This window comes from Enoplosus armatus, chromosome 8 (assembly GCF_043641665.1).
Source record: "Enoplosus armatus isolate fEnoArm2 chromosome 8, fEnoArm2.hap1, whole genome shotgun sequence".
Lineage (NCBI taxonomy): Eukaryota > Metazoa > Chordata > Actinopteri > Centrarchiformes > Enoplosidae > Enoplosus > Enoplosus armatus.
In genome coordinates, this window is record NC_092187.1 from 669,064 (window position 1) to 696,545 (window position 27,482).

At 41.0% G+C, this 27,482-nt stretch overlaps 1 protein-coding gene across 1 annotated transcript; it reads left to right on the top strand.

Annotated features, from left to right (window-relative positions):
* Nucleotides 1–6,891: 6,891 nt before the first annotated feature.
* On the top strand, nt 6,892–26,717 carry osbpl2b (oxysterol binding protein-like 2b). The gene is made up of 14 exons (XM_070910434.1): nt 6,892–6,957; nt 13,381–13,666; nt 15,496–15,622; nt 16,222–16,297; nt 16,834–16,968; nt 18,355–18,452; nt 18,559–18,741; nt 18,873–18,980; nt 21,608–21,697; nt 22,049–22,169; nt 22,658–22,783; nt 23,013–23,136; nt 23,625–23,715; nt 26,487–26,717. Exons 2-14 carry the CDS (start codon nt 13,630–13,632, stop codon nt 26,587–26,589), a joined length of 1,419 nt encoding a protein of 472 aa, XP_070766535.1. The 5' UTR covers nt 6,892–6,957; nt 13,381–13,629; the 3' UTR covers nt 26,590–26,717.
* The last annotated feature ends 765 nt before the right edge of the window (nt 26,718–27,482 follow it).

Below are 27,482 nucleotides of genomic sequence, written 5' to 3' on the forward strand. Positions count from 1 at the left end.
ATCTCTGGGCAAACGTATTTCCTTGTATAGAGAAATGGGGGTGTAGCACTATGTTGATTGCAAATAGCGGACAAATTAAAGTGACTCTGATTCACAAATATAAGCACTGTGGTAAGAACAAAATTGGCCGGTGCGCACGTGTCATGAACTCAACGGTAATTTTGCCTGCACACTTACTTTGTGTGCAAAGTGAGAATATTTCTACACACATATTGGTGAATGAAGCCTGTTGTCTCTGGGAAGAGATGTTCATTGCTGTGAGTACCACAAATGAAATTCCACCTCCACTGTATTGGGGTGGAGGCAAGAATCTCAAAGGGAGTTACCTCAAAACCTGGACAAGGAAAACAAAAATGATCTGTATGTGAATATGTATGTTTTTTTGTTTATTTAGGTAAATGGCAGGTAGGCCATCTTGGTTGTTTACAAAAATGTCTCAACGGCACTGCTCTGTAGGTCATCATACATACATATTAGATCAACGGTTGTAATTGGCCCGACCCGAGGCTCGCAGGCTAGTTAATTCCAGGAGGGCTACAGTGAGGAAGGAGGTAAGAGGTTGTATATTTATAATCAATAATCAGTTGTATGCACAGTGCCGTCTATAGAAAAGAAATATACTGTTGGTTTGGACATGAGGTGACATCAGTGGTGTGATGTGTATGCATTGACATATTAATGCACTTTATTTTGTAGCCTTAATGTGTTTTTTTAATTGAAGTCTATAACATCATCATTATATACAATTCTTTCTTCACCCTCCCTCCATCCACTCGTTCCCTTTTAAAAATGTAACGCTGAACCATTTACTCAGAGTGCTGAACCTACTTTTTACTTTTTATCAAAGCACATTTTTAGTAATTCTTTAGAAATCTGTAACAGTTTTAGTAATAGTACTTTTACCTGAGTAAAATATTCTTGGACTGTTTCCAACGTTTTACTTCAGTAAAAGATCTGAATACCTCTTCCACCCCTGGTATCTTGAATAATTTAAAACATTATGAAAGAGCTTTTATGCCACTAAATATTAGTTTCTTATACATCTGTAGAGTTGTACATATGGAAATATGATGTACATTTGCACATCATATAGTTTTGGTAAGTCACATGATTTATTTTAGTTTTTGTAAAATTCACTTCTAGATTATCTTACTATAAATTTCCTTTATTGTCCCACAATTGTGCACTGTACACATGCTTTTATTTATATTCCATTATGTTGTATTAGCGTGGGTGTGCCTTTAAATAACTACACATTCCTTTTCTCTATTCTATTGAAGGTTTTTTTAAGGATTATGAAGGCCCATCTATTACAGGACATAACAAATAAAATGTCAGTTAACCAGATTCGGTTCCACATTGTGAGTAGGCCACCATTTGGTAGCAAAGTTCATCTGCTACCTCCATCTGGTGGTGAGTAGATGGACCTGCAGTGAGGCGGTGTGGTGCAGGGGAACACGTGAGGAAGAAAAAGCATGTCTGCTGGTGCAATTGTATGATAAACATCAAGCATTTGCTTGGCCAGAAGTGCTTTTATGTTAAAACGCAATTCGGCACAGCAAACAGGAGGAAAACTATTGAAAAACTATTGAGATAGATGTTGAAAGGCAGAGAAACGCCATTTCTGAATCTTTCACACATTAAAAAAGAGAACAAGTGTAATTTACATCTGTCTTTTTCTTAGCCACTGAGCAGTACATGTAGACAATGGCAGTAACTATGTTGACTCTAGCCTAGCGTGATATTTGTGATATGTACAGCACCATTATTAACACATTCCTAGTGTGCATGTTAGTTTATTATGTAAGCTTGTGTGAGCATCTGTATGTACAGTACATGACTGTGTCTTTGTATGTGTGTGTGGTTGTGTACAAGCTGGACTCTGTGTCCCACCGTGTCTGAAAGGAGACCATTTTCCCCTCTGCTCCGCTGTTCCCTGCTTGTTCCCTCCTCTTCTCCTAGTTATTCTCATGCCATTCTCTGTTCCCACTTTCTTTTCTTCTCCTCACACCATCATAGTTGTTAAGCGCCGGTGGGAAAAGAAAAACACTGTTTGTCTGTCTGATGCTGCCTTCAACAGCAAAGCATTGTTCTACTCTTCTGTGTGCAGTCTCTGTGTGTGTAGAGTTCACTGCATGAAAAACTGACACTTCACACATAGATATCACACAACCCAACCACAAATACAAATCCAAGATTAAGAAGATTTTTTTTAATGCTGTCAATTTGCTAAGCCCTCCTTGCGCTTCATTGAGATCAAGTGTCAATCAGAAACTACCCAGTTTGTTCATGGCAAACAGACCAGAAATGCATCACTTGTAGTGTGTGAATTTTCTCAGGAGAGTGTTATGAGTGACAACAAGTGTTAAGAACAACAAATTGAAAAGCTTTATGAAACTGACTGGAAGAATCATTATTGCTTTATATCAAAAGGTGATATGAGGAACAAAAGGGACATGCATTCATACAAATCAACACAATAATGACTATTTTAGTAGCTCACAAACACAGGAACATGTACACAGAAAGAGTGAGACTGTAGTGGAGATACTGTCGATGTAGACCATCCCTAATTCTTTGTCATGCATGTTACTAAGCAGGCAGCCAGCTGTTGAAACATCTCAGTGACTGCCAGGTTACATTATTGATGAGAGAGATAATACACACGGGCCAAGCTAATATCTCATGTACAGGGCTTGAAATGAACACCAGCTATCCAAAGGAGTCCACTAATGTCATATTTTCAAATAGTATGTAATAGGCCTTTTTCATTTCATAACATGTCACAGTAGGAAAAGCACAGGTGTAAATAATACATTTGATGATGACTGAATTCCATTTAGCTGGTCCTGGTACATGCATACTTGCTCACTGTCATACTGCCACAGTGAGCACTTGACTAGAACAGAGCCATCACCCCCCCCCCCCCCCCCCCCTCAATTTAAAAGATGATATGTAAATATTTATTGTAGTGTCCATAGTTTCATTGAAACCTTTGCTACTGTTAAATAAATAATGTTATTTTGTGCGATGAGACATCTACTTGTCAGTGTTTTTCATGTATGTCCATGACAAAATGAGATGGGGGTAGGCCTCGGAGGTTTTGGCAGAATTTTTAGTTGGCCTCAAGCCTCCAAAGTTTGGGAAACTCTGGTCCAGACCGTACTCTTTATGATATTATTTACAGACACCCAACATGAATTGTTATTGGTCAAGCCGTAGATACGTATCACCTGATTGGCTGCATACCATGCCTGTCATTCATGTAACCACGCCCCCACTACCAGCCACTTCCGCTTCTGTGTCAATCCAAGGCTAAATTACACACTAAATTCCTGCTAATCTCTTTGGATTTTCTTCAAACATTCACCTTGCACACACCACCGAGGTAAGACGACAGTCATTTTACCGCTCTGCCCATGGTCTCATGTTGTGTTTTAAAGGCCGCAAACTGTTATAACTACTAACTAGACTAGTTAGCCACCCTTTTTTATAGCCCTACCCGCTAACGTTAATGCTATCTGATAAAAAGCTCCCTGACGCCCTGTCAGAGTCAAACAGTCAGCTTGGTGAGTGTTGTCAAGGGCGAGCAGTACCCCATATGCTTAATTAATTACATCGTCCTTATTTAAAATTGTTAGCAGAGGTTCATTTAGTTTTCATTTGGCCAGCTAGATCAGTTGCTAGTCTGTATGTGCTAATGTTTGCAAACAAACAGTTGACGGTAGCGTTGCATTTGGGATGGTTTCTCCTTGGTAGCGAGTTAACAACACCCAGCTTGACAGTTGACTGTCCACCAAAGCGTTATTCCCAGCAGAAAACGCTAGCGTTTTTTCAGCTGTGACGCTTTGGTTGCTATGATACGGAATATATGCGGAAGTATGTGTTGCAAGTAGTCTACCTAATTTCGCAGATAGTTTGTGTTATCAACAAATACTGAATGTAAACATGTCGGCACAAGGTAGATTAGTTGCTCTGGATGAAGGAAAGGCTGAAGCATGTAGGGAGAGAGGACGGACCCGCCAGTCTGTCTGGTTTCATGTGACTTTGTGTGCGAGAAAACATCTCAGTTGGTCTTCGTGGTATTTGTCCCACCCCTCCTCCACTGTGGTTGGGCGGCTGGGTAAAAAGTGACAGTGACGAGCGCAGCGTTTTGCCCAAAGTTGAACATTTTTTAACTCTCGGCGACCACAAAAAAAAAAAACGCCCAACGGCCAGCGTTTGTAGCAGAGTGTTAATACACGGCGCGCCCATTGGAAACAATAAAAAAAAAAGTACGCTGGCCTCACCCCTTTTTTTTAAATTGCCCACAAGGCGCTCGACCCGAGCTTTGTCGACCGGAAACTAAATGTTGCCGGTGAGTGCTAGTAACACCGCGCGCGTTGTTGGCGCGATGTTAGCTGTGTCGTTGTCATAGAAACACAACTCGACGCGCAGTGTTTCGCACACGCGCTTCACCCCGGCGCTCCCAGTGACCCTGCCAGCGCCTTTCTGCCAGAAAAAAAACTGCCCATTGTGAAACGAAAGGCAGATAACGCCAAAAAAGATAAGGATGTACATGTCGGAAGGAGAGTACTGTGTGAAGCCCCTCGGGTTCCCTTGTGTAAGAATGATTTGCAAAGAAACACCTGGGTCACCTGCAGCGCGTATCTCAGGCAAGGCGTAACGTCAGCTTAAAGTCACCGCTTATCTCGTTTCACTGCCGCAGCAAACAGAGGGAATGTTCCCCTGCCTGTTTGGCTTCTCACCGCCTCCATCACCATCTAGATCTGACTCACAGGAGAGACTCAGCAAAGCTTTGTCTTTTAATGTTGGCGAACTGCGGGTCATTGACACCAAGGTCTACACTGACACAGTAGGCTGTCACTTGGGAACATTGCATTACAATAAGGGATAAAAATGCTGCTAACATCAACAGAACATTACATGTTTATCTTTTTTTTGATAAATCAGTAACCGTTGTTGCCAGACTGACAATACGGTGAATCCTTATGCTTAAAGCGCTGCACTTTTTTTGTATGAGATTGATCATTTGAAAACAAAATGCTTTCTTGTAGAGATTGCAGTTAAGGTAACTTTTGGTTATTTTTTGTGATGTGTTTGTGTTATAATAAAGTTGCTAAAGACAGGTTGATCATATCTAGTAAAGAAGTGTTCACGAAAGGTAAAACCTCTTTAAGCAGCCTACTTTGGGATGGGGTCTAAGACACAAGTTGATGGTTTTGATGAAGAAATCGTTTTAGTTCTTTGGTGAAGGTCGATGGGAAAAAAGCAATCCAAATATACATCAGGTTTTACAGCTGTTTCTAAGGTGTTTGAAGGTGAGGCACCACCTGAGGGCAGGAGGTGATCAATTCTATCTCTAATAGTTTTTTATTTTTATCATTAATGAAGCTCATGAAGTCATTACTGCTGAGGGCTATAGGACTCTCTGTCAGCCTGGCTACAGTGCTGAAGAGAAACCTGGGGTTGTTCTTGTTCTCCTCTATTAATGATGAGTAATAGGCCGCTCTGGCTTTACAGAGGGCCTTCCTATAAGTTTTGAGACTATCTCAGCAAAATTAAACATGATTCCTCCAGTTTGGTGGAGCGCCATTTCTGCAAATTGAGCTACAGCACTATCAGATAGATATCTGATGTAGGCATTTTTGCCTAATGGCGTGTCGTCCAGTAATAGGAATTCAAAAGTTATTAAATAATGGTCCGATATCAAAGGATTCTGTGGAAAGACTATTAGATGTTCAATTTCAATGCCATAACCAGAGAGTGTGATTAAAACAGTGAGTATCTTTAGAGTTTTCCAGGTTGGGAGTGAAAGACTAACAACAAGGCTTTCGAATGAGTTATAATCCAGTTTAGGTCTAGAATTGATCAACAGGCTTGAGTCAAAGATGGCTGCAACTCCACCTCCTCGGTCGGTGCCTCGAGGGATGTGAGTATTAATATAACTGACAGACAGAGTAGATCAATATGACTATCTGATATTAGCTTGTTTACTAATACAGCTTTAGATGCTTAAGCTAATAGCGAATTGTTACGAACGAGCTGAAAGGAAAGCTGTCGTGTATGTAGCTAACTGTTTTGGCATGAATCTGTGGCAAATTCTTGTAAATTTAGCTACTGGATGAGACAGCAGCCGCTCCTCTCTCTACAAACGGCAGCAGAGGGAGGAGGACAGAGGACAGGAGGAAGGACTGATACTGACTGATGTCTGTCTGTCTTCATTCTTTTGAAACTTCACTCAGTGTTTTTATCAGGTCAGGATATTATTTATTTTACTGACATGTTTCCAGTGAGATATTACGTGTATATAGTGACTTTGCTGTTGCTGCTCTGGAAATAATATTTCAGCTAGTTATATTTAAAATATAAATCAATTCTAATCCTGTTCTGAATGTATTTTATTATGATTTTATATTGGAGATACCATATGAAAGGAAAGTGTATCTCGTCCTGATAATGTGAAACCTATTCTTCAGAGCTGCTTAAGCACTCAGGTTAAATCCCAAAATAAATTCTAAATACATTCCTACATAGTAATCATCTTGGGCAGGACCCACAGAACTCCTCGACACAAAAGCAAAAATCAAGCTAAACTAGATTTCCCAGCAGAACCAGGCAAACACCAGTACAGTCGTGAACTATGTTGCATGTATTTTATATGCACTCAGTTAGGAGTGTCTCTGTGTTTGCGTACATATTAAAGATGGACTTATTAAAGACGTAACACTCATCCTGGCAGGTATTGCTGAAACGTGCTGACTCACACAACACTGACCGGTTTGTGTGTGTGTGTGTGTGTGTGCTCAGGATTCTGTTCCCAGAAGGTTTAGCCTACACTGAGTTCCAGCAGCATGACCATGACAGACTCACCACTGAAGTCAGAGGTAGAGACACGAAGTAACTCGGTGAACACTTTAAGATTTGCTCTGTATGGGGATTAAGGGGAGTTCTCAGGTAAAATATATCCATTTTAAAAATATTCTATATGTGTAATATTCTGTATGTGTATGTAAGTCTAGGACTAGCTTTTGTCTTTGCTTGGAAAACCAGGTCTTGAGCTATTGTTTTCATTTGTCAATGATGAACTTTACTCTCACACATGCTAAAATTAGAAATTTGCGCTACAGAATTCTTCTATCACGGCACATTGGCTTAAATCCTTTAAATCATGACTTTCTTTTTGGCTGGAATAATATATATGTATATATATATATATATATATATATATATAAAATATTGTGTGTGTGTTTGAGTGGGACAGTGTTTTTCCCTCTGTGATGTTCCTCCTGGGCTGATGTCCTCATCCAAGGCCGAATGACTGATGCCAACTAGAGGTTGCACTACTCTGTCTCTCACTGTCTTTGGTGGACATGTTTTATTTTGTCCCTCTGCATGTTGTTTTGCCTTAGTGGGAAGAGAAATATGAGATACAACGGGGTGAAAAGCTGTAAAGCGTTTTGGGAACCGTGAAGGTTGAAAAGCTCTATATAAGTGAGATCATTTACCATTTACACTCTCATTTATCATTTTTTCAGCAGCACCAGTGTGTGATTTAAGCTGATTAGGTACAGTATATTGCTGTTGCTCCCTTTTTTCGAGATGTTTTTCCCATTCTGTTGAGCAGTCGTTATTGTAGCCAGTAGTGCAAGTCCTCCCTCTGCAGACCAGGATACATGTTGATGTTCAGTGTTTCCCATACATAGGCTCTTCTTGGGTGGCCCGCCCAGGTAGATAAAATCCAAATCTTGTTTTTTTCAATCATGACGCACAATTGTCATTTCGTGATGCACACAGACCAGCGGACCTTTAGCCCTGTGGAACAAAACTTCTAGAGTGCAAATTTTACCCGGGATGTTTTGCCAATGCACCGGTTGTAGTCTATCAGCTGTAGTAGCAATCCTTTCCTGGTTAGTTACAGCAAAGATGGACAACGATTGGTGTCAAACGGTGTGCCGACATTGTTCAACAGAAGTCGGGTCTGTCTGTGGAAATGCTTCAAACATGACATTTATGACGGCATCACCTGAATGTGTCAGATCAGCAGAAGGCGAGTCCAGGCAGCCTCTCAGAACCGGACTGTGCCAAAGTAATAACTAATGCTACAGGAGTGTTTATTGCTGCAGATATGCGACTGTACTCGGCCGAAGAGCATTTAAGCATGTGGTCAAAGTGCTTGAGCCCCACTACAATGTGCCTGCCCTGTATAAACCAGCACAAGCTGCAGTTGTTCAGGAATTTTCAACAGGTCAGAGTTTTGCGATGGAGCATTACTGACATTTGTGTTATTATTATTTTTTTCTTGAGTGCATTAACTGTTACAGTGAGAATGATGGCCAATGAGCCACTGTTGAATGTTCACATTTTTCAAAATAAGTGTTTTTTTTGTTTTCCGTGCTGTAGCCAAAACATAACAAGCCGTGACCCCCAAACCGAGGTACATACCGAACCGTGAATTTTGTGTACCATTACACCCTTAGTATTGGATGCCTAAAAAAAGAACACCTTGTGGTATTTAGTGTGTTAATGTTAACTTTACATTGTGGATGAAAAAAACTTCACCAGGGCCAGATGGGTGCAGGTCTCCCTCCCACCACATTGTCTGTAATAACACACTACTAGATCTTCAGAGTCTGGTATATTGTAGATTTATTGAAGAATAAAACAAAGTACAATAAATCGAGCTGGTCAACAGAATTTGTAGTCAACAACTTGTAGTCAACAACTACAAATTCTGCATGCTTTCCTTACGCTGTTGCTATGCAGAACACCTTATCTACCGAAACTTGCCCCTGCTTTCTGGCATCAGGGCAACTTCCAGTATCAATGCTGTTATCCTGTTTCTTACAAAAACACCCCTATAACTCTTCTGACATGTGCATCCTTTATCTTACAAAAACAACCCTATAACTCTGACATGTTCAGGGCAGAGTGACCTTTGCTTTTCAATGTTCGTGTGCTCAGCTGTACTTACTTTCTGCTCATTCATGCTTCATTGATTTTCTTAGGATTAAACTTATCATACATACATACATTTTCTACTTCAGTTCTCATAGAAAATCTTTTGTTTTTAGACACTATTATAAGTAGCCTCATGTTTGATTTATCAAGCAACAGCTGATACACTGGTACACTGGTGCCTTATCTAACATTCCTCAGGGCTTCATCATGTACACTGTATGCTCATTGTGTCCTGAAGTTTTCCATTCTATACCATTATATTTCAGCCTATTATTAGATTTATATGAACTAAAGGTTTATTCACTGTTCAATCATTTTAAAGATCATTTGCATCTTAATGCATAACAAAAACAAATATCCCACAACATCTTATTTTAACTTATGAGGGTAGATGGACTGGCTAGCTAGCAATATTAACCTCTACACAGAACTGAACAGTCAGTGCAAAATGATGTATCAATGAGTTAGCTAGCTACCTAACATAACAGCTAAGTTACGTCTCTCTGATTAATTCATAGACCTTTTGTTTGACAAGTTTATTAGCGTAACAATCATATTGTTATGTGGTGTTTGTTTCCACACGGACAATTTTCAGAGTGGGATGCACGTGTCAAGTTGCTGACTAGAGTGTTTGGCATGTCATGAATGTGAAGCTGTGACAGAATTAAGAACCCGCGTAAGCAGCGGACAGTGCTTTAATCGTTAATAATGTAGTGACAGGGCAGAATGAAACACTGCCCATCACACGCCCCGCCACCCACCACCACAAGTAAATTCTCAACCTGTGGGAAACACTGACGTTAGCACTTATTTTGTCCAAATGGCCCCAGTCAGTCGATGTACTCTGGCAAGGTTGGTCTTGTGATTGACGGCGAGTCATAGTAGGCCGTAGTCTAATAAAACGTTTGTGAGCGATTGACATTTAAACTCTCCCTTGGTAATGGTCTTGTGATATCAGACTCGACAGTTGACTCTTTGTTGAGGAGATCGAAGCAAGCATGAAATGTGTTAAGCTCATCTGGTGACGTAGCCTCACACATGATGGGGCGCTCCCGCTTTTGTAGCCTGCGATGGTCTGGATCACTTGTCACATATCTTTGGTGGTGAGGTCTCTCTCCAGTCTCTCCTGACGTCTCCGCTTTGCCTTTTTGATACCAGCTGTCAGTCCCGCTCTAGCGGTGTGTGATTCCTTGTCACCTGATCCAAAGGCAGCTTTGTTTTGGCTCTGGATAGGGAAATAATAATAACACAAATGTCAGTAATGCTCCATTGCAAGACTATTGATAATAACTGATGAACTGCAGCTTGTGCTGGTTTATACAGGGCAGGCACAACGGACTGACTGACATGCACCTGCGAAGGCACATTGTAGCAGGGCTCAAGTACTTTGACCATATGCTTAAATTCTATAGTCTCGTACGACAGTGCACGGTGGCATATCTGCACGATAAACACTCCCATAGCATTAGTTATTACATTGGCACGGTCCGGATCTGCAGTGAGAGGCTGCCTGGACTCGCCTTCCAGTCTGGTTTTGTCTCGTTCTGCTGATCGACACATTCAGGTGATGCCGTTGTAAATGTCGTGTTTGGAGTGTTTCCACAGACAGACCCGGGAAACAGCTTGGCACTAATCATTTTTGCTGTAACTAATCAGGAAACTACAGCTGCTACATAGACAACAACTGGTGCACTGCCCAACGTCCCAGTAAAATCACGCTAGAATCTTTTGTTCCACGGGGCTGAAGGTCTGCTGGTCTGTGCGCATTATGAAATGACAATTGTGTGTCTTGATTGGGGACAAAAAAAATTATATTCGGATTTTATCTAGCTTGGCACGTCTTAATCTACCTGGGTGGCCGCCCAAGTAGTGCCTATGTATGGGAAACACTGACATTATGATGTATGATGTCACTGATGATGTATAGTCCCCTCAAGGTTGATGTGGTTCTCCTTGGTGGCAGCATCTCTTAACATGTCTGTGCACTCAAAACAGTCCTGTAGAGAGAAACAATTGTACTCCCTACCAGTGTCAGCTGTCAAACATTATGTGTGTGTGTTGCTGATGTATGCTAGTTTACCTGATGTGCCCTGAAGGTAACAATATAGTTACGTGTGAAGAAGAAATGGTCAAACTGCAGGAATGCATTTGCTTGTGCTATAAGAGCCATAGATTGAGATTACGTATTAAGTATGTATTCATTAAGTATGGAGGAGTGTGTTTGTTGTCTGTCATGGTTACGAAACAGCTCACGGGTGTCTGGAAAAGAGTGAGCTATATGATCTGAGAGCCTGTTACAGCCAATCATAGACTCTCTGTTTCTGTTTCTGTTTCTGTGTGTGTGTGTGTGTGTGTGTGTGTGTGTGTCTGTGTCACGGAGGACAAGACGCATGTACATATGTTTGTGTGTTTATTTTCTAAAAGTTCCACACGTGTGTACGTATGGAAGGTTTTTGGCCTCTTTATTCAAATGGCAATACATATTGCAGTTGGCAATTCAATCAATATGCAAAGTGGCATTGCAATCCTCAATTCAGTTTGAATTATTTGGATTAAAAATGACACATGCATGTGCGTGTTCATGGCTGAGTTTTACTAATCGCACACACACACATACACTTGTATCCTCCATGACCCATTTCACCCCACATAGTACATACGTTGGTGTGATTATTGATTAGAATTCCCACATGTGTGTGATTAGTACAACTCAGCCATGCACACGCATGTGCATGTGTATGTCTGTGTGTGCATCCAGTGACAGTACAGGGTGTGAAAGCTGACATAGAACTGGATTACTTATCTAACTGACCTGTCTACATTCGCCAGCGCCTGGTAAAAAAAATCCTTCAATTTTGATTGTGTTGATGAGAATACAGGTATTGTCACAGCGAATGTATGCGGTGGCATGGCGGCAACAGAGCTGAGATTATTACTATTATAATTACTATTACTATTACTATCTTTTACTTTGGAGAAGCACATAGAGAAAGTACGTGTGGATAAGCACATGGACAATGGACAATTGGGGACAGTTCTGAGTTATGGAAAGCACATCTCTATACAAAACTGTTGTATAGAGTTTTTGCCCTAAACTTCATGGTATCAACAAGCTGGGCACAGTTCTTGTGGTTCCAATAAGACCAATTTCATTTGGCCATAACAATTTTTTGGTAAAAGCTTGCTAATTCAGAGCTATTGCCTTCACCAATTTATCCCCTTACCATGTAAGCTAGCATGGCAAACAACTATATTGTGACCTCTATACCTCTATCTTCACTCTCTGTAATTATATTATTATAACTAAGCTTGTTTATGAAAGACACTGTTGGCAATCTATAGAGGTGTAACATTATTTCTATTGGAGGCTAGCTAGCTATAACCAAAGCAGCCATATAGCTATAACAACCTAATAACCTCGCACCCTTCGGTACTCAGGCCCTAATAATAATCCGAGCAATTCCAATAGGGTCCTTGCAGGACTTTCCTGCTCGGGCCCTAATTAGTATAATATTGGATTATCAGGGGTACTGATACTGAGAGTATTTAAGTTCACTTTTGTCTGTAGTTGTTGATTCTGTTATGAGCCTGGAGTTGGACTCAGTGTTGTGTTGACTGCAGGGACTTTGTCAGCAACATGATGCTTCCTGTTGCTTAATACAAAATAAGAATTATGCAGTGTCTGGGAATGACCCTTAGCATTTTGTGTCATCTGAAAACCTACAACTGCTGCCTATGGAGGGCTAGTATAATGAGCATTGCTGTAGTCCATACTCAACCATCTCAGCATGTTGTTTTCTTTAGGAAGTTCTCACACCAGCATTGCTGCATAAATTACAGAAAATGTTTTCGACAAACTTAAAGGAGTTGAAGATTTAAGATCAGAATGTAAAATAACACTCAATCTTATGACTAGTAGTTATAGACGATAATGTTGGATTACTACTTCTCATTCATGGGCTATTTGGGATTTTTGGGGTAAAACCCTGCAGCATTTGTATACTGATTTGGACGTCAATTACCATGCCAACAGTAGAGGCTTTAAAGCATTTGGGTCAGCCCTAGAGGCCAAGGTCTCCAGATCCAACAGATATAAGGCAGGGAATGGGAATTTCAGTCTTTGTTTAGCTGTAATGGACAGTGCTATTGCTCAAACGTAGACTAATATGTTTTCCTATTGTGTATTTTCCTCAGACTTCATTCTCACAAGGAGAAGGATTAGAGAGGTGTTGCTTCTGCTTAAAAGACAGACGAGATTTGCACAAAAATATTGTTTTCTGTCTCTCACTATATTAGTTTCCAAGCACCCAGGTAAGGCTGATGTCATTGTCAAATCTTCTTCTTGACTTGTTAACACAGGTTTCATGGTAAAAAAAAAAACTCAAGACATAGGTGTTGTTGTTTTTTTTGTCTCTACAGGTTACTAAGTAGCTTCTCTCAACGAAGCCAAAGAAACACAAACCGAACTGATTCAGCTGTCCATGGGCTTTCTGTTAATCAAAAATCTCCTGGTGTCATTCTTGCGTGGTCAAACCATCTGCCAAAAATCAGTCCACACTCCAGGGGGACAGGCCTCCCTTCAGAGCTCTGAGGGGCCACCACCAAAAGGAACATGTGCTAGAAGTTGTGCATCTTTCCTAAACGACTGGTCGGCTTTGACTCTAGAAGATGAGCAATGACGATGAGTTCTACGACGCCGTCACAGGTGGGATTGCGTTTGCATGTTTGTTGGTCAGTCTGAAAAAAGAAAATCTAAAACTGCATCTTAACGTGTTGGCTTATAGATGAAGATGAAGATATTTTGCAGATCGTCTTTCTCAAAGAAAAGACAAATTTGCAGCAGTATTTATTTTATTTTATCCAGCAGCAGAGAAGGGATGGAGTGGGGGTTTAAGTTTGGGAGTGTCTGCCCCAAATCAGTACTTATTTATCTGATTTATCTGTACTTATTCATATGCTGTATTGTGGTCGTTTCAGGTCGTTTCAGGTTTCTAATCCCCCAAGTCAACACCCATGGGATGCCATGCATGCTAATGTTACAGTTGCTATTAAGGGTCTGAAACCCATGCATTAGCTAATTACAAAATACATTAGATGAAAACAAATCCTTATAGAGTTGCTTTGAGTCACGAGGATGTTGTGTATTTTTTTTCATGTATTATTAGTTTAGTGTCCCTTCAGTGTCATCTTGACTGTTGACTATGAGCTGTTTACATAGCTTGGCCAGCATTCCAGGGGTCTGACTTGCCAGACTGAGAGGTTAACTTTGAACAGAAGGTAGTCATGGATTGGCCATAACAAACACCATGTTTGAGCATAGGGTGATTCATAAGTGTACCTGGTACCAGAACGCCCAAGGCCAAAAATTGATGATCGACTTTGTGGTCGTGTCATCAGATCTGTGGCCGTATGTCTTGGATACTCGGGTGAAGAGAGGCACAGAGCTGTCAACTGATCACCACCTGGTGGTGGGTTGGATCAGATGGCGGGGGAGGCTGCCGTTGTGGCCAGAAGGCTGTTGGAGCCTGTCGTGGCAGTAACCTAAGAACCTGTTGGTAGATACCAGTGGCGAAGGAAGCAGTCAGGTTTGCGATATTAGACAGGATACACTAATGCACTATAAATGGGCAAGATTGCTTGGCCGCCATCAATCAAAAACTTTGCCATGTCTAATCATCATAAATCTATATAGTAATCTATATAGACTTTCCAAATCATTTTGAGCCTAACTCATAGGGGGCACCACATAGGGGGCACCACAAATTCTAAAAACGTGTATCTCTGTAAAAGTGGTGTGCGCACACACGGTACATGGTATACACATTCAAAAATACTCCAGCTGACAGGATACTTGTCATACTATAAGATGCCAACTGTAACATTGGGTGGCTCGTAGACCAAAAAAGCAAATTACATTTGGTCAGGACGTCCATTGTTATGAATCTCATGGGTGGTTTGGACCCCAATTATAACTGCATGCACTTCTATTGTACCCTTAATATTGTTTTGAATTTAGGAAAACAATGTCCACACTGTATGATAATATAATATAATATAGATAGTGTATTTTATTTGATTTCCAACATTTTATTGCAGCTATTGCAAATATTTGAATAAGATGCCATGATTTCATGTGGCTGCACCATGACAGTATATATGCATCTCATTCCATTGTTTAGCCTGGCATATATTGTATCTTGAAACTTTGGAATCAAATTTAAAAAGTATATAAGAGTTTTGACCCACCGCTGTGCCAGTGAAGAGGTTAGTCAATGTAAACTGTTCCAGGCAAACAAATGTGCCAGGCAAACACAAGACTGATGCAAAACGGTTTGCATTGTCTGTGTTAAAATATTGCAAACAAAATATTCATATTTGATCAATGTGGGCCATTTATTTGGAAGACTAGTTGTTGACTTTCTATGTCTTTTTAGTTGCTTTTTATTACACTGGTGAATGAGCAGGTATTCTGCACAGAAAATTGTCTGTTTGCGAGATTTGTTATAACCTAATGTCACATTTTCTCTCCCACAGGCCTGGATTCAGACGAGTCCTATGAAGGGGTGTCGGAGGCCAGTTTTAAAGATGCACTGGTGTTTGATAGCAGCAGTCAGAAGAACAATGGGTCAGTGACACAGGAGAACGGCATCAAGAAATACAGGTACTGCTACGTTCCTGCACCACATTCCATCTGCTGTGTGCATTTTTATTTTGTAGTTGCATTATGTGTTGTCCAGAAACTATTTGAAGCCTCCCTCTGAAACCAATACAGTTTTGTTTACAGGTCTTCAAGTCATTTTCATTTTATTGCAACAATTTCTTTTCTAAAAATGTTTCGCCACACATCTGAATATATAGAGCGGAATTTTCTCCATTCACTCCCACTAGAGCCACTGTAGGGAAGAGAGCCATGACTTTTTCATGTGAACAAATCTCTTCTGATCCGTCTCGGTCCACAATCCTCAGACTATGAATATGATTTGGGGTGAATAGTTTGTTCCTTTGTTGTTCTAGCATTTTCCATTTCGACATAATCCTTCAAGAAAATCTGTGTCAAATATTGGGGGAGCTGTGTGTGTGTGTGATTAGTACAACGCCATGCACACAGATGTGCACGTGTACGTTTTAGTAAATAATCACATGAATGTATGTACGTGCGTGTCGTCCTCTGTGACCCTTTTCACCCCCCCCCCCCCCCCCTTCATAGTGTGTGTGTCCTCCATTCATGCCCAGTCATTTTCTTGTTTTCTTTCATTTCAGGACGTCATTACCTGCGCCCATGTTTCCCAGAAACACCGTCAGTGTCTGGAGCATCCTGAAGAAATGCATCGGACTGGTAAGGACTCGCAGATTTCCAGACGCAAATCAAATGCTACTTTTCTATACATACAGTAAATGAAAGCGTCAACATCACAATGACAAATACCCTGTACTGATGAAAACTTGATGATTGGTCAATTTAGATGACCAGGCTGGTGAATATATTTGGCCCACGTAGAGCTTAGTGTGATTTGAGCCCTGATATAGTTGGCCTTTAAAAAAAAAAGAAAGAAAGAAGGATAAAACAGAGAAACACTTGAAACAGGTTTTCAATAACTGCATGTCATTTTAGGTGCCATGTAACCAAAGATGAGGCAGTACTTTCATAACTGGTGTTGAAGATTGTGTAATATTTTTAATGATCAAGTAACATTAGCCAGCAATTGTTTCAGCATCAAGCTGTAGATATTATCACATTATCTGGCCTATTACATCAATAGTTTTCTCTTGCATTAGTTGGATTCAGTGGGACCAGAATGGAGAGTGTCTAAGAAATTCAAATGATTTCACACAGACCTAAAATACAGACTTCATAATGTGTGCTTTTCACAGGAACTGTCCAAGATCACGATGCCCATCGTCTTCAACGAGCCTCTGAGCTTCCTGCAGAGGATCACAGAATACATGGAACACACTTACCTCATCAACAGAGCCTGCTTGCTGTCCAACTCCATAGAACGCATGCAGGTTACAGGCGCACATGTGCACGCCGTCTACATGTGGTTTTGCTTTACAGCTCCGTAGAACACATGACTCTGAACAACACATACACATTAGTGATAGCAATGATGTACCTCCTTCACATCCAGATCCAGCCAGCCATCACTGTGTGGACTCACATAAACAAGCATCTGTTTTTTTTGTTTTTTTTTACCTTTAACCATTTTTTACTGTATCTGTATGGACGTTTTGATATTCCTTTTTGATCTCTTACACATTCTGACACATTGTAACTCCAAAAAAATGTAGTAGTGTTCATTTTCATTCATTTTATTTTATTCGCAGAAAACAACAGTTTCACTATACACTACATTAAATAATGTAAACAAATTGAGCCCCAAAAAGAAAGAAAGTGTTTGGAGAGAAAGGTTCAGCAACCAGTACTTGGTAGGTAAAGAGTTTATTTCAGTTGCAGGTTTGACTCTGACATGCTCAGTTAATAACAACTAGTGAAATGTAAACCGTTGCGCTGCCAGTGTAATTAAAGAAATACATTACATTGATTTAGCTGACGCTCTTATCCAAATCAACTTACAATAAATGCATTTCAATCACGCCGGGAACCCCCCGGTAGTGAGGGAGTGGCAAGCCGATTGGCAGTAGCCGAAGGTAGTGGATGTGCTGGGGTGTATGGTTTGACCATGTCCTGGATGTAGGACGGGCCTGAGCCATTCACAGTATGGTAGGCAAGTACCAGTGTCTTGAATCCGATTTGTGCAAGGTGCAGAGGAGCAGTGTAGTGTAGGAGAACTTGGGTAGTTTGAAGACCAGCCGAGCTGCTGCATTCTGGTTGAGCTGTAGAGGTCAGATGGCATATGCAGGAACCAGAACCTGCGCTGCCTCCTGGATGAGGAACAGACGTATCCTCCTGATGTTGTAGAGGAAGAATCTGCAGGAGCAGGTTGTCCCAATGATGTTGTCAGCAAAGGACAGTTGGTCATTCAGTGTCATGGACGGGAGATGTCTTCCCTGGAAGGAAGAGCAGCTCAGTCCTATCGAAGTTGAGCTTCAGGTGATGAGCAGAGTGAGAGATGTCAGCCAGACACGTAGAGATTTGTGCTGACACCTGGGTTTCAGACCGGGGGAAAAGACAGAAATAGTCAAGTGTCATCTATATAGGTTTGGTAGGAAAAGCCATGTGAGTGAATAACAGAGCCAAGTAACTTGGTGTAAAGAGAGAAGAGGAGGGAAACCAGAACAGGGGCTACATGGTGCAGACACTAATTCTCTCCATTAAATCCACTGATCCCCAGTGTGTTTGATTAGTCAACCATCTTGCATGAAAACCCACCTGACATGCAAACACATACACTTAGCACACTAACACACACTATACTAATTCTTTGTATTCAGGCAGTAGCTGCTTTTGCGGTGTCAGCGGTTGCGTCTCAGTGGGAAAGAACTGGAAAACCCTTCAATCCTCTGCTGGGAGAGACCTATGAACTCACCAGGTACACACACACACACACACACACACACACACACACACACACACAGCCACAGTCACTCCGTTTTAACCGTTTGTTTATCTTCTCTCTTCTTCACTGCCTTCTACAGAGAGGAGCAGGGTTTCAGGCTGGTATCGGAGCAAGTGTCCCATCACCCACCAGTCAGTGCCTTCCATGCAGAGAGCCTGGCCGGGGACTTTGTCTTCCACGGCTCCATCTACCCCAAACTCAAGTTCTGGGGCAAGAGCGTTGAGGCTGAGCCTAAAGGGACCATCACACTAGAGTTACTCAAGTAAGTCCAAAAGAGAGGCTGGTGAAACTGTGTGTGTGTGTGTGTGTTAATGTTACAGTTTCTTGATCCAAAATCAGTTACTCATCTTCTGTCCTTAATTCCTCCGTCTTTCTCCCTTCCTTCCTCTCCAGGCACAACGAGGCGTACACATGGAGTAACCCACACTGCTGTGTACATAATATCATCCTGGGCAAACTATGGATAGAGCAGTATGGCACAGTGGAAATAGTCAACCACAGGTAAACTATACATGGGAGTTTATAGTTTATAGCATAGAATTTGTTGGAATATTTGCAATTTATTTTTAACATAGCTGACATGGTAAACCTGTGGTGACCCAACCACAATGGTTTCATAATTAGACTCATATTATTATGTGAGAGAAGCTCCAGATAGAACCAGGCTGGCCACGCGTCCTTTTACAATGTCTTAAAATGTCTCAAATTCACATTTACTAATAAAATGCCCTTTAAATAGTATAAAACAGTCTTAAATTCTATTTGGGAAGGTATTACATATTTATTTATTGAATGTAGTAAGCATAGTCTAAAATTCACTCCAACAACAACAACATTTAATCTTTGGCAATATCAACAAGAGCTGAATTCAAATGCCTCTGTTGTCCTGTTACAGTCTTTTAGTTTTTTTGTTATTCCTGTTTGCAAACTTTGTCTCCTGGTGACTGGATGGCATGGAGGAGCTAGCTAGTTATCTAACCTGCAAACACTCCAGTTTATGTGGGTTTACTTTCTACCTAACCTTTAGCCATTCATCTCCAGTATTTCAGAGGAAGTCTCCTTTCATGTAATTACACTCATCAACTTGAACTGATGATTTGCATGGTGCACTCCCTCGCACAGTCCAGATTCAGAATATAAATATGAGGAACAATATAAAAGTAATATGTGTAGGAAACATTGCCGGCTAAATAATCCAACTCCACCAATACTTGGGCAAAAGACAAGCTGTAAAAAGTGGGGCAATCATCAGTCTACACAAGGAAGTTGACTAGATTCATTATGACAACAGACTGTCTGTAGGCTAAATGAGACAGGATGGCATTTGCCTATTTATTTTAAAGCCATGTATAACTATAGAACAGAGAACCACGATAATAATACAGGGGTCTAAGTGACTTTCAGCATTCAGACTTTTTTTTTTTTCACACCAATAAATGTATTTGGACAAATGTTCTTTAATTTAGTTATTGTCATTGTGCCTTATTTATAATTTTGAACTGACAATGTATGTTTATATTTTCACATTTAATGTTTATATTTATCGTAAAACTGGCCTTACGTTTAATTAAACAGTGGCATTAAATAGCCTTAAAGGGGACCTATTGTGCTAAATTCCAGTTCTATGTTTTTATTCTGGGATTGCATGATTCACTGTTCAAATAAGTCCTTACTCATCTTATTCTGTCCCTTCATGCAGCCAGAAGCCATTTTAGCTCCTGTCTCTTTAAGGCCCCCCTCCCTTACTTGAACTTACTGTTCATCAGACCACAAATGAGACACGAATTAGATTTGAAAAACAATAGATGCCGCCGGAACGGAGAGAGTTGCTAAATTAGTTAGTAAATTTAATGAGTTAGAACTTCATGATTGGCAGATCTGAGGGAGGGAGGGTTGTAGGGTCTGTGAATTATAATTACTGGTATATAGACTGTCAATTATCAGATAGTTTATGTAAATGGAGATTAAAGTTAAAGTTATCTTTCCTGAGGGGTCTCTCCTTCTCCAGAATGAGTCAAAGTGGCAACCAACAACAACAACAACAACAATGGTCCAAATTAAAAAGGTGGCTGAATCATTCACATCCTTGTTTCATGGTTGGAATTGGACTGGAGAATAAATATATTTTACCCAGACATTGTATGGTTTCAGCGAGCATTTCTGAGTCTAATGTCATTGCTGCCTACATGAATAATTACTGTATGTGCAGAGGGACGGTGGTCAAGGATGGAAGGGATGAATAGCAATAAGTCCTTCATTTTTGCCCCCCAGAAAAGCAGTAGGTAATTCCATAAACCTGATTATTGAGTCCCAAATTAAGAGGAACTCAGGGTCTCTGCAGTTGTTGTTGCTGTCTTTTTGGTAACCATTAGTCATTTAGACCCCAAAATCTGTAAAAATAGGGCTCAGGTTTAAAAAATACCGGAATTACCAATTCATTACTTAATTAATTAGTTGGGATTTGTACTCTTTTCCTTCATTCTAATATAATTCAAGGTGATTTAAAGGGACGTTAAGTCATCTGTGGAGTTGATTGACCTTTATCATCGAGACTCACCCTTCACTGCAGCTTGTGTGTCTTCTCAAGCTCTGCAAAGCTTGTATCATTTTTATTTCTGCCACGCTGTGTCATGTTCACAAAGTTGCCCAGATTCACACAAGGAGCTGAGAAGCCTTGGAATCACAGTCTGGCACGGTTTGCCGGCACTGAGCTTTACTGTTGCATTGATTGGATGAAATGCCTTGCATGCAAAACAAGGAAATCTTGATTGACATTTTCTTTTTCTTTTTCTGCGCTCATTTTCAGTCAGTCTGAAACACCACACCTCTAAAGAGGGTTTAAATTAATCGGTTCAATTAAATTATACTAATAATACCCTTAATTATAATTAGTTAAAGTTTTCTCCTTGAGACCAGAAATGTTGGTAATTGTCATTGTTTGAACATGTATCTTTTATATGAACTTAATAAAGCACAGTGATGCATGTTAAATTGAAGGGTTTTCTAATGGGTTTTGTTGCATAAGCTTTAGTAAAATAAACAAAACGTTCCAATGCGCCCGTATCAAGGAATTCTTATTTAATATCACCTTTTACATTCAGTTCACCATTATTCTGTTCCACCTGCAGCACTGGAGACAAGTGTGTGTTGAATTTCAAGCCCTGCGGGATGTTTTTCAAAGAGTTGCACAAAGTGGAGGGATACATCCAGGATAAGAGGTTAGAGTTTACATCACCTACAGTATGCATATTCTATAGCACTTAAAATAGTTACTAATAGATACTAATCTGGTTCCTCTTCTTCCTCATCTCCTCTGTGCACCTCTTCTTCTCCTCCGTTTTTGTCTATTCTTTGTTTATTCTTTTTCTCCACTCACATTTATTCTCCTCTTCTTGGCTGGCCTCCTGTCCTTTTCTATAATTTTCTTCTACCCCATACTGCTTCTTCTTTTTTTTTTATTTCTCTTGCCTTTCTCTTCTCCCTTGTTTCCTCATCTTGCCCCGCCTCCCTCCCGTTCTTCTTCTTCTTCTACTTCCTCCCTTCTGCATTCTGTCTTTCTCTCCGTCCAGTAAAAAGAAGCACTGTGTCATCTACGGGAAGTGGACTGAGTGCATTTGGAGTGTCGACCCTCAGGCCTACGAGGCCCATAAGAAGTCAGAGAGGAAAGGAGACAACAAGAAGCCCAAAAATGTGAGAACAATTGACACCTGTCCCTTCTTTAATCTAAAACTGATGCTTGTATTGGGGAGTGCAGTGGTTAGCACTGTCGCACGGGAGGTAGGGTTCGATCCCTATCTCCGGGCAAGACACTGAACCCTAAGTTGATTCCAATGGACACCTTGTGTTGCATAGCAGGTTCATCGCCATCGGTGTGAGAATGAGACCTAATCTACAAAGCCCTTTGGGAACAGTTAAGGTTGAAAAGCGCTACATAAGTGAAGTCCAGTTAATGCAAGTATAAAAGGCTGAACGGCCGTATTGTACTGCTGTTTATTTCACCCAGTTTCTGAATATTATTGAATTGCTTGTTTTCTATAATTGTTCTTATGATTTTGGTGTTTCCATTTATTTGTTTTCTTTTTTTCTTGGTATCCTGGTGGTGTAGTACATTTGCCCTGAATATTTTGATTGCATATTTTCAGAGTAACAGCAATTATAATAAACAGCATTATTTCCAGGAGCAGCCGGAGGGAGCGGAAAACGATGATGCAGACGACCTGCCTGAAGTGCAGGAGACGGTTTCTGTCGTACCAGGAAGCACTCTGCTGTGGAGGATAGACTCCAGACCAGCACACTCTGCTACGGTATCAAAATAAAAACACACACACAGGATCACAAGTCACTCCGTGCCATGAAATAAGAAAAGAACGTTTGTTTTTGTTGATTAGTAGCTTTTCCAATACGAAAAGGTCTGATGGACTCTGATGGAGCCAGAAAACAGAAACGCAGTTAAAGAGCTGTTTTAGTCAGCTGCTCTTGTCTCAAGACTGCATTTACAAACACACTCACTTCTATCTCTAATTCCTTCTCCAGATGTACAACTTCACCAACTTTGCAATGTCTCTCAATGAGCTGGAGCCTGGCATGGAGGCCAGCTTGGCCCCCACAGACTGTCGCTTCAGGCCTGACATCAGAGCCATGGAGAATGGCAACATGGGTAATTTGATTTAAAGTCCCTTATTAGTGTTTAATGGAGTTTGACTGAACATACAGCCAGAACCTCTTCTGTGTTCTGTGTGATATCACTGTGATATCTTAAATTACTTGTCATGGGACACAAAGAATATGCAATAATAAGACAATGCCGCCACCTGCTGGATATATGCGTCCCTGCCTCATGTCATCTTGTTGATCTAAGTGAGTAATCCAAGAGTTTAAAGAAAGAAGCAAAGTATATTATTACCTTGAAATTAATATATCAATAATAATATTCTAGCACAAGTCTCTAGTCTCTTCCACTTGATCCTTGAGTTAAATTGGACAATCAGCAGACGTGTGTGTGTGTGTGTGTGTGTGTGTGTGTGTGTGTGTGTGTGTGTGTGTGTGTGTGTGTGTGTGTGTGTGTGTGTGTGTGTGTGTGTGTGTGTGTGTGGTGTGTGTGTGTGTGTGTGTGTGTGTGTGTGTGTGTGTGTTGTTCTTGTGCAGATGAGGCCAGTAAGGAGAAGGAGAGACTGGAGGAGAAACAGAGAGCTGCCAGAAAGGGGAGAGCCAAGAATGACGAGGAGTGGTCGACTCGGTAAGAAACACACAGATACACATGCATGATAACTTTCAATGCTCTCCAGCATTTAATGAAATTATAGTCTAGTTATCACGTTGAAAGCTGTAAAATATCTGGTGCATCACGTTACAGAAACACCAAAGAGCGGTTCTATGTAGACTCCTTTTGTAGTTTCAGTTTGATCAAACACAAGAAGGACGCTGCTTCCTGTGACACACAAAGTAACGCCCTGATTCCACTGGACACGGCTCAATGGCATTGCGTCTGCATTGCGGTTTTGCGCCATCCTCCACACAGCTACGTACCCCACCAGGAGAAGTTTCAGAAGCGGAGCGTTTTGCCTGCCCGACTTTGTTGACTTGTTGATTTGGTCATTTTTTCCTTGATTTTTGCTCTTCGACCACGGCCTGGTACCACCGGTTATTTGACATTTTATTTTGAAAATTGTGCCGGATGCACTATGCTGTTACTGTGTCTGACTTCCTGCCTGGCTCATCTGCTCTGTGTAGCCTGATGCAGCTTCTGTCAAAAATAGATTAGGCACGTATTTTTTTACAGCAGAGTGGAGAGATGCTTGAGGGTGTTTCTGTAAACACTGTTCACCAGGCGTTTATAAATGTTGTTCTGATCGCCATCAGGCATTTTAATAAGCATGATAATAAGCTCTGCCCCTTTGGTTTTCACAGCCAATGAATTTGAACTGTAATCACCCAATCGGTAAAGAAGGAGGACACGCCACGCTAATCAAGCACTGATCTCCTTTGCTGTTTGTTTGGGTACCTTAAAGAAAAAGTATGCACTTGGGTATTATTAGAGCTCCAGCAGGAAAGTCCTGCAATGCAAGGAATTCTTCTTCTTCTTCTTCTTCTTCTTCTTCTTCTTCTTCTTCTTCTTCTTCTCCTTCTCCTTCTTCTTCTTCTTCTTCTTCCCCCAAATGAATTGCCTTTTTGAGGCCCTAAACATGCTCGAAAAGTCAGGAAACTTTGCACACATGTCAGAAGTGACTAACTATGACCATTTAGAACATGGGATCAAATGACATATCTTTTCTATTGTAAGGAATGCAGTCTAGTTTTGGTTAAACTACGTAGATATTGATGTTAGACTACAATGTTAAGTTTTTCAAGCCAACATGGTAACCTACAACAGAGTAAGATTTTCATGCTGTGGTGGGAGCAAGTCATCCATCTTCCTGACCTGACTGGTTGTGATCCTTTTGGCTTTCCATACTTCTGAAATGCACTGCGGCACATTCGGTGGAATCACAAGCATTGTCGAGAGTAAAGCTTTATTTTTGGTCACCGTAGTGTCTCTGGCGCCATTGGAAACACGACGACGACAGCCAGTGTTGTTTACCCAGGGTCAGAGCTTCCTAGCTTAGAGGCTAATGTGAGGGTGCTGGCATGACATAGGGAGAAGCACGGGGACCCAGGCACACACCACCACTAGCTTTAGCAACATTGTAGTCCATGTCGGCGTCAATAACGTCAGGATGAGGCAGTCAGAGATCACAAAAGAAAGCTTAGCCAGGAGCCTAGAGTTTCCTGCCAGGGAAATGTTCATAGTGCAGGCGATCGGACTAATAGCGAAGTTAATAGCATTGAGACTGCATCCCTCTTCCCTAAACATGTGAACTACAATAATGTAATAATCATCCCTATCACTGGCAGTGATAAAATGTCCCAGAAAGCACCTGGTGAATTCTTCCAAAACAAAATCACTACTGAATCCCTCCAGCATCCCGTACGCTGGCCTCTAAAACCTTTTACTAATAACAAAAGGTATCTTGTATCTTGATGTCTTCTCTTGCTACTCGCTCTGATAAAATCACAGTTATTGGCGACTTCAGCATTCGCTTAATTAAGGCCTTTGACCCTCTAAGTAAAGCCTTTTTGGCACTTATTAACACTTTTGGTTTCACACAGTATGTAAATGAACCTACTACACAGCAGTGTGAACACCCTGGACTCGATTCTCTCCCGTGGGATAGAGGTGTCTGCCCTGGATGTTTCTTCATCCGTCGTGACGGGCCACGTTCAGATTAAATTTACAAATTGACAAATGCATAATGTCTTTCACGTGGTTAAAAATATATTTCCACTGCTCCGCCTATGATACTCAGCTGTACGCGCCTGTAAAGGCAGATGATGATGCTCAAATCAGAAATCTCGAGGCCTGTTTATCAGCCGTGAAATGCTGGATGTCACGTAATTTCCCGCTCCTAAATTCCAATAAAACTGAGATGCTGCTAACTCTCGAGTTCAACAGCCAAGACTCTTGGCGTTAACGCTTGATCCCATCCTCTCTTTTGAGCAGCCCCGCTCACACAACGTGGCTAAAATAAGGCGTTTTTCTGTCCTTGGCTGCTGCAGAGATCCTAATACATGCCTTTGTTTCATCTAAGATTGGATTACTGTACCATTATGTTGTCCGCTCTACAGCACACTACTACTAAAGTGTTCAAATGGTTCACAGTTCTGTTGAGGCCTTTAAATCTAAGCTTAAAACTCATCTTTTTGCTTTACCTTTCAATCAGTACTTATCCCTACCACTTTCCTTTCAGCGGGTTGGTCTCTTGTACTTACAGTACTTACAGTCAGTGTTTCATGTTACACCAAAATGCGATTATTGCCAACATTCCATGACCTGAAGGTATTCCGGTGCCAGCGCATTATTACATGAGTACTCAGTATTCCATAAAAAAATCCCATAAATGTGGATTGGATTGTACTTGCATTAAGCAAAGAATTCTGCAAACATTTAATCTGTGTTTGCGTATCTTTCAGGTGGTTCCAGATGGGCACCAACCCGTACACCGGCTCCCAGGGCTGGCTCTACACTGGTGACTACTTCAGTAGGAACTACCAAGACTCCCCCGATGTCTACTGACATCCTTTATAACCTGCAGCGATCTGCCCGTCATGAAATGGAGAGAAATGTTAAGAATACACATGCAGAAGAGGACTTTATCTCACTGCCTTCATCATCTTTAACCTTTTTTTTTGTGTTTACATGTAAAAGATTTGACACTATCTTCACTTCAGTTTTATTCTCAACATCTTGTTGTCACACAACGACCAGCAAACGTTTCCCGTCTCTCGCTCTCTCAAGAATCATTTTCTTCCCAACCACAATCCCAGCGGCAGAGAGTTGGTACACGTGAAACAACGTCTTCACAATCAAATTCTCTTCTCTGAGGAACCACCGGCCGGTCGTGTGTCATTACTAGTATATCCATATAAATAAATAAAAACAACATGAAGTAAGGTATAATAATCACAGTGGTGGACTTGGACAGACACCAAGTTAACGGGGGAAATCAGTGACGTGAAGGCTTCTTTGGGGATGGATCTTGATGGGTGCTTTTTCTTTTTTGGAAACTTTTAAAGACCCAAACTCTCTCAAAAAAATTGGTCAAGATAAATCGAATGTGGATGATAACCTGTGTTAAACTGAGTAACGCTGTGTTGAAACCAAAAGAACACTGAGTAAATTTATCTTGGGAATGAGCGTATAACTGTGTACAGACACTTGACGCCATATTAACTTCAAGAGAGAGTGGAAACATTATTTCATGTCGGCATTAGATATTCTCCTGCCCAGCTGGATTGGATGTTAACGCACAGGAGGACGACTGAACGAGTCTACTGGGCCCAGAGGCAACGCAGCCGAGTAGACTGGGTAGCTAGTAATTTGGCTTAATGCACTGGAACTCTGAAAAGTGTCTCGACCTCACACGTGAGATACAACATCATGACCCCATGTTGCAAATATTCGGACTT